Genomic DNA, 12,380 nt, shown 5'->3' with positions numbered 1-12,380 from the left:
AACCCGGCCCTTTTCCTTCGCAATAGCTCATTGGTAATAGCGCCTATCTGTAGGGCGCGAGGTCGCAGGTTCGATTCATGGCAGCAATGACCGAATCCGATGGGCGCACAGAGCAAAAAAAAAAAAAAAAAAAAAAAAAAAAAAACGCTGGTGTGCTAGTTAGGTGCACCTTAAACAACCCCGTGGGGTCAAAATTAAGCCGAAGCTCTCCGCCACAACGTCCAATACGCATAGTCAAAGTGTTGCCTTCGCCGGGACCGTTCTATAACCACATCCATCGTAGACCACCATACGCAGTGCGCATTTTTATAGCATTGCAATCGGCATCGTATACCGTAACCGCTGCGGCGCAGTGCACTGTCGCGAGAAATGTGCCACTTGTCTTTGAAAGTGACAAATGGTGTTAAATGAGAGGCACCGAAACTTCTATTTCAGAATTGCCTGAGAATTCTTGACAATTAAAAAAAAAATTTTTTTCAAAACACCAGCTTTTACATCCTGGCCCTCCACTCTCGAAGTGAAAATTAAACTGTTTGATTGAGTGATTTATTGATTAAAATGAGAAAAAAAAGCAAGATCAGAGGGGCTACATTTTTTTACAACGTATAAAGAAAACAAACAAATGCATATACTTAGGAAGCTCTGACACAGAGCAATGAAGAATTTGTTATTCAAAATCTCGTAAGCAGTCGGCGTCGTGGGAATAGCGTTTAACGGGTAAGCATGGACAGCGCGCATATGTAAGCCGCAACCGGCGGAGTCTCGCGGGAGAGAAGACGAGCTTTATTCCAACTACGTTGTCGTGGTGTACTTTTTGACTTCACGGTTCTGGGAAGTCTTGTACGGACGAAAGTTGTCCTTGGGTACCTTTGGCGACTTGTCGCGTAGCGCTTGGAGCTGAGAGAAGAAACAGGGCATGCGTTATTCGGTTTGAAATATATTCCCAGGTATCCTTAGCTATCGCATAAGAGACGCGAAGGCGAAAGCCTTGTAAATCCTACTGTAATTCCCCTTAATCCACGTTAATCTTCCTTAATACAGCCTTAATCGACCTCAATCCACTCTAATGCACCTTAATCCATCTTAATGCATTCTAATCCACCTTAACCCACCTTAATCGACCATAATCCAATCACTAATCAATCATGAATTAAGCTTGCTAATCATTATTCATCTTTTATGCACGGCTGGACATGCTTCGGTTCGTTTCTGGCCTTCCTTGGGTCACGTGACTTTCTGTACCTCACAACGCGACCTTGAAACAGAGATCTAAGACTGTCGCCTTGAAATGACGTACAAGATCAAACACGTTGCGCGTAAGTATATCGGTCTGCGTGCGAGTTTGCGTTGTACACCTGCGCAATGGGCCACACGAACAGCGACACTAATGTGTAAGGAACTGGAGTTGTGCCCCACCGTTTTCTTTTTGACCGAGGGATGCGAGTCGAGAACGATCCACTCGACACCCTCCGTGCAAGGGGGCGTCGTCAGAGAGCCTTTGTAGTTGTAGTAACTTGTGATGGGACCTATGAAGTCGTCGAGCTTCAGTTTCTGCGACAGTGTTATAGAGAACAGGACGTTCGAATATAATCAGAAAGACTGGTTAGCTTCTCCTATACGGTGTAATGGCAGCGCACTTCGTTATCTGTAAATAAAGTCTGTTTTATCGATTTCGGTGCTTATAACAAACTGTACTCTGAAAGAGACACTAAAGAAAAAGACGAAACAGTCTAGACTGATAAAATACCCTTTCAAAAATATGTCATTGTTAATTTCACGATAACCGGCTGATCAGTTTCGAAGAGAAAATGTAGGCCATAATGTTTTTTTTTTCTTTCTTTTTTTTCGAACCGCAATATCAGTAAATCAGTGTGACGTAATGCGTTACAAATCATTTTCTCGTATTTGGGATGCTTTGGCGCAGTTAAGTATTTTCGACAATAAATTCAGTCATTGGGTACCTTAGTGTACAACGCAGTTGCCTAAAAAAAGAATGAAAAAAGAACGAAAAAAAAAGGAGGACCGCGCTTCACTAACGCAACTGGTGCACTATTGTTCGCTGTTCTTTAGGACAAATCATTTTTTGCGCTGCCTCATGCGCAATTTGGCGCATAGTAATTTACTATCGAATTACACACAAAACCTTCAATACACAAATTTGTATAAACGAGACACATGCGCTGTATATTGCCACGTTGTACTAACGGTGAGAGCAGTGATACGAGTGTTAATCCAGTGAAAAACCATCACCACCAATAAAAGGCACAGCACAGAGTATGCGTGATGATAATCCGTACTCGACCGATGCGAACTATTTGCACTGAACGTGTTGCGGGATACCTAAGACGATTGTGGACGCATCTATAATGCAGTCACGTGCCCGAAATATTTATCGCCTTTAAATATCAGCTCCGGATAAGCGTTCCGTGTATACCTTGACGGAGTCGGTGGTGACGCCGATTTTGTCAACAATGGCTTGGAGCGCAGCGTCCGCTTTATCGTCCGCAGGTGTGTCTTCCACCTGCAGAAGATAAAGAACTGTAAGATTGAGATATTGTTGGCGATAAGACAAATTGCGCTAAATTTCTCCAGGCATTTCGAATTTCTCCTAGTCAGTTACAACCTTTCTGTCTTAACCTAGAGGTGCATACGCAAACGCCTGTAGTAAACGCCTCTTTCTGTATACCGTATAGACTCGTGTACGGGCCGCACTTTATTTCACAGTTTTTACGAGGTGCAGCTCTTACACGGGACCGAACCTTTTGGTCAAAATGATGCCGGCGCAGCCGACGAATACTGCACACCCCGGATGTACCATTGCATCAGAGGTCAACGCGCAGCTCTCGACATCTCGTGTCGAATTCTTTTCTCCAAATTTTGGGCTATCACGTTGGGGGTGCGGCCCTTAAACAAGTCTATACGGCATACGTATAGATGAGCCAGGTAGTTCTCCTGCAGCCCACTGTGCCCCCTACCTCAAAATGACAGTCAACGTGTTCTTGAAAAAAAAAAAAAAAAAAAACGACCGCGTGCGCAGATAGCTATACAGTGCGTTTTTACTCGTGCAACGCGCCTGAGTGGCACCCAAAAGGTATTTGTATACCAAAGTGTTTTGAGCATTTTCTTCGTATAGGAAGACAGTAACCTGTTTAACAGTTTACTGTTTAAATACCGAGCGTCGATCACCACCACATTTTAGCACATAAGAAAGCCAACTAAATTCACGCGGACGGGTCTTCGGCCTATATGAATCTAAAGCGATTATCCTACGCATGCGCTTTAATGATGTGCAGCACCTGTATGAGCACTCGTCTCAAACAACCCTTCAGCGTACTCTGAAAGCGATGGTGCCGTTACATGGCAATCAAGCGTATAAGACGTAAGGTATAGGCTGCTAACCAACAATGGCACTACACGACAATGCATGGAGCAGTGCGAAAATTCAGTACCGGGCATTCCTTCAAGGAGTGAAGCTTTGAAGAGCGAGAAATCTGTAGCGGGAAGTCCAGCGCGCAAGGTAAGTGAAGTTGGAAATTGCAACGGCTCTGCATACCGCTTTTCGTTTGTAGTGAACATGTCATTCTACGAACTGCAGGAAGCGCAAGCAAGTAGTTATGAAAACCATCTGCGCCGCTGTAGTAGAATGTGAAAACAATCAGTCGGCTTCCTTTGCGCGTAACTAGAGCCTAAAGAATAATGCGAGGGGCATTTTTGAGCGCGGACCTATCGAGATGCATTAAACCGAGGCGCACTCCGCACAGTAGCAGCACACAGTTTTCTTTCTTTCCCACTCAATCTTTGACGACTCTTTCCTTTTTCGACAATTTAGTGCGCAAACTAATGTCTGTTTTCTCGAAATATCCCGACTTCGACATTGGAAGGGCACTAATAGGCAATTCGCCCGTGTTTATTCCTGAGCCTGAAAGCACGGCACTCCTCCTTCCCCAGAGGTCAATCACCACGTCGCTGGTTCAAGAAGAAACCGCGGGACGCCGCCACCATCTGTGAAAGTTGCCAAGTTGCCAATACAAGATGTTCTGTGCTCCGCAGCAGTTATACCAAATGAGCACTGCAAATCCCTGCGTTGTAACCGAACTGGTACGGCGAAAGGGTCGTTGTAAGCGAGCAGTCTCCCGAGTGGGATTCTCGCAAATTTGTTGGCTCATGAATAGCCGTTCGCGTTCAGAGTTCGCTATAAGTGGGGTTCGTTATAAGCGAGCTAGACAGTGTGTCGCTCTGCCTATACTAAGACCAACCTGGAACAGGACAGCCACAACGAGTACATTGCCGGGCTCCTTGAGGGCCTCGTTCACGCTGCTTTTACCTTCTTTGGCATGGACGAAGTGGGCCTGCGGGAAGCGATCGGACAGCGTGTTACAGCATTCTGTGCCCTGTTGCGTTGACTCAATCAAGAGATTCACCAACGCGGAATCACCTTGATCCGCTCAGACTGATTGGCACCCACTCGGAGTCACTTCGACACGTTCAGACTTGCATCCTTCCTCGGATGACCGGTTCAAAGCTGGCTACGCGTCTGAGTAAATCTCGGTGAGTTGATTCGAGAGTGAGTTCACCGACCTAAGGTATAGTAACACATAGCGCACGTAGTGCCACGCCAGAAGGCTTAACCAAGTATAAACAAAATTCTGATCTGTCACAGTTTTCAATAGGTCCTACTTCTGCAATTACGCGAATATATACTGCCAGAAGTTGGCTCGTAAAGGCTGTACTAAATATAAACTGCGTACGCCAACATGAGTCGAAAACTTCAACCTCTACTTACACGGTGGTATATTCCGCGAATGAAACATACAGAAAAAAAATGATGTTTTGTTAACCCTACAAAACATAAAAACTATGCAGAAACCATGGAAGATGAAGGTCAAATAGAGCAAACTGCTTTCGGAATCCGCTGAATTATCTCTGAGAGTCGTTGGCGCAACGCATTTTCTAGTTCCTCAGTGGTATGGGGTCCGCACGTTGTTGCCAAGACTCGCGTCGCCTTTCCATCTTCTGTTCCTTTTCTGCCGCAGTCATCGCGCCAGCACGCTGGCCCTGCGAAGCTTCGCCAACTCAACAAGGTTCACCAACCTCTGGCGTGACGTCAGCGCCTCTCCGACCAACCAGCGAAGTCCGGAGAAACGAGCGCTTTCCCTCTCCCCCAGTGACCTAATTTGCGTTCCTTGGCCCCACCTTGTGGCATCCCTCTCCTCCTCTTACGGCGCTACCCTCTCCTCATTCTATCAGCAGAGAAAGTACAGCCGCCGACCACGGAAACGGGGAAAAGGGCTTCAAAGGTACACTAAAGACAAATATTAAGTCCACGTGGACTTAAAATACCATTCCAGAAACCTCGCAGCGTTTGTTTTGTGCCTAGAAAAGAGCAAGAGAAAACTGCGTCTGAAGGGGGTCCGCGCAATCTAGCGCAATTCCAATCTAGCGCAATTCAAATCGCCCGTCCCCGAGCGGGGAGTCGTGACGTTGCATACGCCATCACTAAAGCCATCACCGTCCCTTACTGTAGTCTATGAGTAAAACGGCGCTCGACAGCAGACGCTATAGTTCACTATAGCTGGCGCTAAGGTTTGTTGCGCAAAATGCGACAGCGTATAGCCAGAAACCGAGCCCGAAAGAGGAAGAGAAAGCGTGCGCCGAACCATAAAACAATCTATGTATATATATATATATATATATATATATATATATATATCCCGGGTGTTTCAGCGAGCACTCTCCAAAAATTTGTAAAGGTTGCCTGTGGTAGATAGCACAATTCTGGTCTGGTTCATGAGCTGGTCGACTCGAAGAGGCGTAGATTACTTGAACAAAAAGATTGAAATGCATAACCAATTAACAAAAATTCACTAATTATGTTTTCAACTAATTACCTCACGGCTCATATTGGCATTGACAAATTCTAGCCAGTGGACTTCGCAAGGCGGATCCACTAGGAACGAATTCTCAGTATGACATACAGGTTTCGAGATATTAATTCCCGAACTTTGCGGAGAAATGCATGGGCGTTTCCAGTTAATTTTGTGCTTTAATGCGTATAACGACGTTTTGTTAAGAAAGTATACCTGAATATATGCGGATCACCACGGCGACGACGACGGCGAAAAAATCGCTTGGTGTGTCCATATAATTGCTATCGCAATAAAGGTATTTTTTTCTAAGAATCGAATGAAAGTTGACAAGTAGAATTTTCTTCCGTCTTATAATGCAATGCAATGATCTTTTTTATTATGAGTGGCTGAGTACTAGTGACACAATTATAGTGACTAGTCGCAACGTCATCGGGCTAGTACTTGACAGTCCCGGTGGAGTCTCAAATCGTTTTCAGGCGTTTACCTCAATTTCTCTATTACTAAAGCTCTGTTCTCGATAATACTTGCGCCTTAGACGTTCTCGAGCATTACTATATCGCTAAAGCTCGACTTATATTTGCCTTTAGCGTTTCTTTGAGAAAGCTGTTTGCCTTAAAAGGTAATCACGGTAGGTGTTACGAGGTCTCACACCTCCATGGGAAAGCCGTGCCCTGCTTCGTCGATCTTGTGTTCCGCTCCGCGGCTGTCGTTGGTCCCGAGGTGGAAGTGAAACTGTTTCAGCACAAATTTGCCTTCGCCAAGCACGTCCTCGCTTTCCACAGATGGAGCAGCGCCGCCTTCCTTGATCATCACCATGACTGCGATGCGGTTTCGAAGCAAAACATGAGAAAGATTCGCCAGAGACTACCAAGAAGGTAATGTCTGGAGTCAGCAGATATAGCAGGTACAGTGGGTATAGGTAAGCAGGTACAGCCTGGAGTGGCATAAATACAAAAGAAAAGAAAGACCTGCTAGGCGCAGACACTTAAACTTTGGCGCGGCTCTCAACTGTAGCCGTCATAGCCTCTTTTTCCCTTGGTTTAGACGATGACGTATGTGCGTATCTTTCATCGCACAAAGCTGATATATTGTCCTCTGAGGATTCCAGCCGAATATCGTCGGAACAAAAGTCGAGCCAAGCGCTAAGCTCGCGGCAGGTTCATCACGATTACCTGAAAATTGGGAGGAAAGTTATGAGTGAAGACGATGGCGATGCGAGCAAAGGCGATACATCAGGTCAATCGGGCAACCCTTCGGCAGTGCTAAAGACTCCAGCCTATAGTTGGCCATCGTGTAGATGCTCCAATGAACCTTTCGCATATCGTGACTGAAGTCAGCGATTAAAATTCGAAGATGTGTTGTAAGACCTCCATGTGCGCCACTGCAGGAAGAGGGCGCCTTGCACTTTCGCACCTCTCTTGAGAGACACGAGGAGAGAAAGAAAAAATGACTTCTTAGTCTGCCACGGAAGAGCTAAAATAAGCAACTCCATTAGGACAACCACGGGCTGTTTACAAGGCCAGCGTCAGAAGACTACTGTGAGAATCGCGCGCATTAATTCCAGCAAACGCTGAAACCCAAAGAACAAATAAATGCTAATTAACTTTTTAAGCAGAATTATACCCTGCAAGATGTCGCCCACCAGCGCCACGAGTTTAAGTTACTGTAAAGGCTCCCCTTGCTCTAGCGCGAGTTGCTCTACCACGAGTAACTCTACCACGAGTTGGGAGCCGTTTGCAGGAACACTACCGCGAGTCAAGGTCACTAGATAAAGGTTTCAAGGTAGCGCCATTCTTTCATCTAGACGCCGTCCTCATCACTCATCGCCAATCACGCTGTGCCTGATTGGTCTGGTATTTCGGCCGGTTAGCGGTGGCGTTTGTTCACTCATTCCCCCCCCCCCCTTTTTTTTTTTTTGCAAGGTTCTAACGCTTTGTTTTCATGCAGCATGGTTTACACTGTGCACCATACGCATGAATAAGGATTGACTGCACGGAATACATTTTCAAAACGTGTATTGATAATTATAATGTAGTACTACACAAACTACAGAAGCTATTTGTCTTGCACGCGTGTTGGTAGACTCGGAACCTTTTGTGGTGCGCTGGCGGTGCTCCCTGTAGGAGGAAGATGACAGGAGGAATGGAGCGGGAGAAAAGAGATTAGCGATACCTTGAAACTTATCTAGAAAGACCTTACCACGGATAGACTATAGGTTAAAATTACAGCAACATCACGTACGTGTATGCTTCAACAAATCTCCACGCGGACTCACTCGCGTGACCGTCCACGTCTACGTCGAACTTCGCGAAGCCCTTGTCGTAGTTTTCCAGCTTGAGGTTTGCGCTTTCTTCACTGAGACCGGAAGGTATCTCGATGGGTGACTGAACGGAGCCCCTGTCGCATACGCTTCCAGGCATGCAGAACACCAGGTCGCCCCACTTGTCCGGTTTGGGCCCTGCGAAAGCGGGCACAGCAAAAGTGGGCACACGTCACGCACCCACGTGATCGAGATGACGAGATACTCGTCGACAGGTGGCGACACTCGCGCCTCCTACACGTGAACCGAAATATTAATCTAACCGTTAAGCAGTCAGTGCCGGTAGAAGAGTGCGAGATAAACACGCAGGGAAATGAGCTGCGCAAATATTTTGACTAAAGATTTCGACCAAGCGCGCGAGGTACTTCAGGTATTTCAGGAGGTACGGCAACGCTATTTCAGGCAGGATATATTTATTTAAAAGTTTTTAATGCGAAAGCATTAAATGGCCCATGAGGCGAAAAATCCAGCGCTGGCGGCGTCCACAAACGATGGTTCAAAAAGGGTAGGAACCCTTGGCCTTTGGTGAGAGTCGAATCCACGACCTTTGGTGTTAATTAAGGCGAAGTTAATTAAGGCACACTTAATGAAGATATATAGTTAAGGCACTCGAATCCACGACGTCTGGTGGGAGACGAACCCACGTCCACATGCGTTAATTAGCGCAAAGGTGATTAGGGCACAGTTAATTGAGATGGAGTTAATTAATGCACTCGAACCCACGACCTTGCGTTGTGGCATAATGTTTAAGCATCACGCTGTAGTCGCAATGCTTTCTCATTCATCCACGTAAAGATGTAACTGTCCCTTGATTTTTTTTTTTTTTTTTTTGTATTGTGCATTTTCACATCTTCAAACTGTTCAAGTGCAATCAATCATTTAACGCGCGAGCACGTAGATAGCTTCGGCAGCTTCGAAAACGTGCGTAAGTGTCCATTACATCTGACAACGCAAGGACAAAGTACCTTTTACTCCATCGTAGGACCAATGACACTCGTGCTCCCCGTTTTCATTTGGCACAACGTCGTCGGAAACTTTCTCCTTCGTTTCGCCTTCTGCAAGAGAGGGCGGAGATGTCCTATAGATCCTTCATTTGTACTTGAAGCGACGCACTGCGGCCCAAGACGACCACGGAAACGCTGGCCTGCACGCTTTAGTTCGGGAGACCGCCGAAAGAGGTCGCTCCCTGCCGATGGAGGACCTAGAAGACTGCGGCTTCCGCTCCAAAATGTAGACACTTCGTCCGTTCGCGTGAGCGAGTTGCAACGGAACGACGAGTTGGTGACATGAAATGAGACGGAACTGAGAGCACGATAGGCTATACAGAAGGGATGCACGTGCGTACAATACAAATATGCTGTTCTGCAACCGTTTAGTTTAACTTGAGAGAGCAAGCAGCTCTCCTGCTAAAGAATGCAAACTCGCGACGGAATAGGCTAGTAGAAAACGTAGCTGGAGAGCCACTGCCACTCAAGTTAAGAGAGATCGCGGTGAAATACCGTTCTGCCACAATTTCGCTTAACTTGCGAGATGGTGTTTTCAAGTCCGAAACTGTGTGACCAGTATTGCTATGTCCTTTGGTGTGGCTTAAAAACACAATGCGCAAGTTAAAGAAAAAAAAATATGACACATAGAGTACCGTTCTGCCACTATACTATTTAAATTGAGAGGGTAAATCATCATTCATAATTGTGTAAAGTAGACAGCATTGAGCCAGAGCTCAGCGATGGAAGTGGAAAAGTCGTGCTAGCAATCGAGTATCGGAGGAAGTTGAGCTCTTGTGTACTTACGAGAACGTCTGCATTGGGAAAAAAATCTGACATGGTTGCGACAAAGCGAACGGGAGATACGTAGGAAACGCGATGACAGAGATAAAGGTACCGTAACTTCTGCGTAGAGCCTCGTTCCGATGCGAGGTACCATTCTCAGAGGATGGACTTGGACCCATGTGACCTGCAGCCCTGCAACAGTGAAGGGAGACCGGGATTGGCTCTGTTTACACCCGTAGGCCTAACTATTATAACATTGCTACGCACCCACAAAATGTCTGCGCAGACATTGGTTCGCCGCACCCTCTTCAACACGCCTGCAGTTTCGGGGGCAACGCTTGACTCCGTGGCACACCACGTCCCACCTGTTATTCGTGTAGGCGCAAAGGCAAATACTTAAACGTTGCACGCGCACACGTAATAAGTCTTCTAGGACCATCGCACGTAAACAGACTACAAAATAGAGACACCTTTGCTTTAAAACGAAAACCACGTCTGCAAACTATCCAACTAAGACATCAAAGTTCACACGTCACCATGGTACTGCGTGGAGTGTCGGAGTTCCATGGCCGGAGTGGTGTAGGTGTCCTGCGGGCTGCGGCTGAGCTAGCCTAGCTGGAGACCTGCGGCCAGATTACGTGGCAGGACTGGGTAGACGCGTCCACCAGGAAGGTAGGCCAAGAGCATAGAGGCTGCGGTCGGTACTCCGCTGGACAACCCGCCGATGTGCACCAACTTGAGACTGTTGAGCCGTAGGCTCAGGAGCACCAGGCATATGCAGGAGCCCGGACTCATCGTCCGACACGCCGCTTCCTGCGCTGCAGCCGCCTTCTCTTTGCTTGTTCTCTCCCAATGGCGCCGCTTCTACGTTCCCTCCTCGCGCCACGCGGTTCTTCTTTTATAGTTCACGCATTTATTTCACGCTCGTGTTGTTGTTGACGATGATGATGATTTCCTTAACATGGCCCATACCCACCTTGGGAGTTGTCCAAGAAGCGGATGGTACAATTAAAGTAAAATAAGATTATGTGAAGTAATAAAGGGCAATATAAGTGTTAAGGATAGAATCTGGCACGTTCATGTATTCGCCGTCATCATAGTCGTCGCCTTTCGTTTGCGACGGCGGTGCGTGCACCTCATGACAGACGGGCTAAAAAAAGCTCCGCTTCTGCGTCATTACGCGAGACTGCACACAGACACGGATGGCTGAACAAGTGTAGCCGAAAAACCCAGTGTCCAATCGCACACGTCTGTCACACACGTTGTAGACCATGGACATTCGAGATCGCGCGCACGATCTCGGAGGCTATGTGTAGACGATAAAGTTTTTTGCCAAAAATTACTAGATGGAACGTCTGGCGCTAGCGTCTACGGAAACTGTAAGCATGGCGACTCAGCAAGCAGGGGAAACGAGACCTGCTTATTACATTCTTAAGAGCGACTGGTTTGGTTGACCTGTGGTAAATATCACAGTGATGAGACGCTCGGGCGGAGCAATTGTCCGGCCTTGATCGTCAGACTAAACCCGCCCGTTGCTACAAGCCACCACCACCACCACCTTCTTTCTAGCATTTGCCCGACCCTTTGCGCATGCGTGAGTTGCGAGAGAGAAATCTGGGGCACAACGGAGGACAACGAAACTATATAGTTTCAAGTTGCTTTATAACATTTATAGAATTAAGTGGGCATCACATGCGTTCCTGTTGGAGAAACATCGAGCTGACGCCCCTATGGTAGGGAAGCGTAACGCCCAGCCCAAGCTGGCGAAGAGGACTTGGACACATTGTCGTGCGCAGGTTACAGCGACCCGGGCGAGGGTAGAAGTGATCGGTCGCGTCAAAGGCGAGAAAACGTACAGTTGCAAATATTTACAAATTATAGGCGGTTACACTAAGCAAGAAAGAAAATGGCATCGAAGTCCACAAGGGACGCGGTCATCGGCTTCATCTCAGAAAGCCGTCATGTCGTCTTCGTCTGCAGCCCCATGACACCTCCCCCCCGCCTCGTCGAGGGAACCCCGACCCAGTGTTCAATGTTGCCCGAGAATTATTCCGTTAGAGAGCTTCGTTAAATCCAAAACACTTAGAACACGCGTACAAACGGCATAGTTATTCGAGAGAGCCAAAGTAATTCGAAGATACAGTATACCACGAGTCCATTGTGCGCGTCTTGGATCTTATGGTAGCTGCGAATATTTGTAACAAGACATTGGATTCACTGCGCTGCTTCAAAGTTGTGAGCACATTACCCTCTAAGAACATGTGTACGGGAATATAAAACACTTCGATATAACAAAATCTTCGTAAAATCGGATTTCGATATATCGAGGCTTGAGACTACTTCTCAGCGGAACCTCTGCACTGCGGAAATGCTCCGACGAGGTTCTGATGTATGCTCAGATGTCAGTGCGCGTATGTCTTATTC

The 12,380-nt window shown here is 46.9% G+C and overlaps 1 protein-coding gene across 2 annotated transcripts; it reads right to left on the bottom strand.

Moving 5' to 3' along the window:
* Window positions 1-741: 741 nt before the first annotated feature.
* On the bottom strand, window positions 742-10,356 carry LOC119433976 (carbonic anhydrase). Of its 2 annotated transcripts, XM_049658196.1 has the most exons (9): window positions 10,224-10,356; window positions 10,069-10,148; window positions 9,153-9,242; window positions 8,143-8,325; window positions 6,519-6,685; window positions 4,257-4,349; window positions 2,435-2,521; window positions 1,417-1,551; window positions 742-897 (listed from the first exon to the last, which is right to left on the bottom strand). In XM_049658196.1, the coding sequence occupies exons 1-9, from the start codon at window positions 10,244-10,246 to the stop codon at window positions 793-795; spliced, it is 963 nt and encodes a 320-aa protein (XP_049514153.1). In that variant the 5' UTR covers window positions 10,247-10,356; the 3' UTR covers window positions 742-792. The 2 variants fall into 2 exon arrangements, with proteins under 2 accessions (XP_049514153.1, XP_049514154.1); XM_049658197.1 differs by lacking the exon at window positions 2,435-2,521.
* Window positions 10,357-12,380: the final 2,024 nt, after the last annotated feature.

The sequence above is a fragment of the Dermacentor silvarum genome, chromosome 11, assembly GCF_013339745.2.
Source record: "Dermacentor silvarum isolate Dsil-2018 chromosome 11, BIME_Dsil_1.4, whole genome shotgun sequence".
NCBI classification, from domain to species: Eukaryota; Metazoa; Arthropoda; class Arachnida; order Ixodida; family Ixodidae; genus Dermacentor; species Dermacentor silvarum.
Note: the sequence above shows the minus strand (reverse complement) of the source record. Positions and strands in the feature narration are given on the sequence as shown.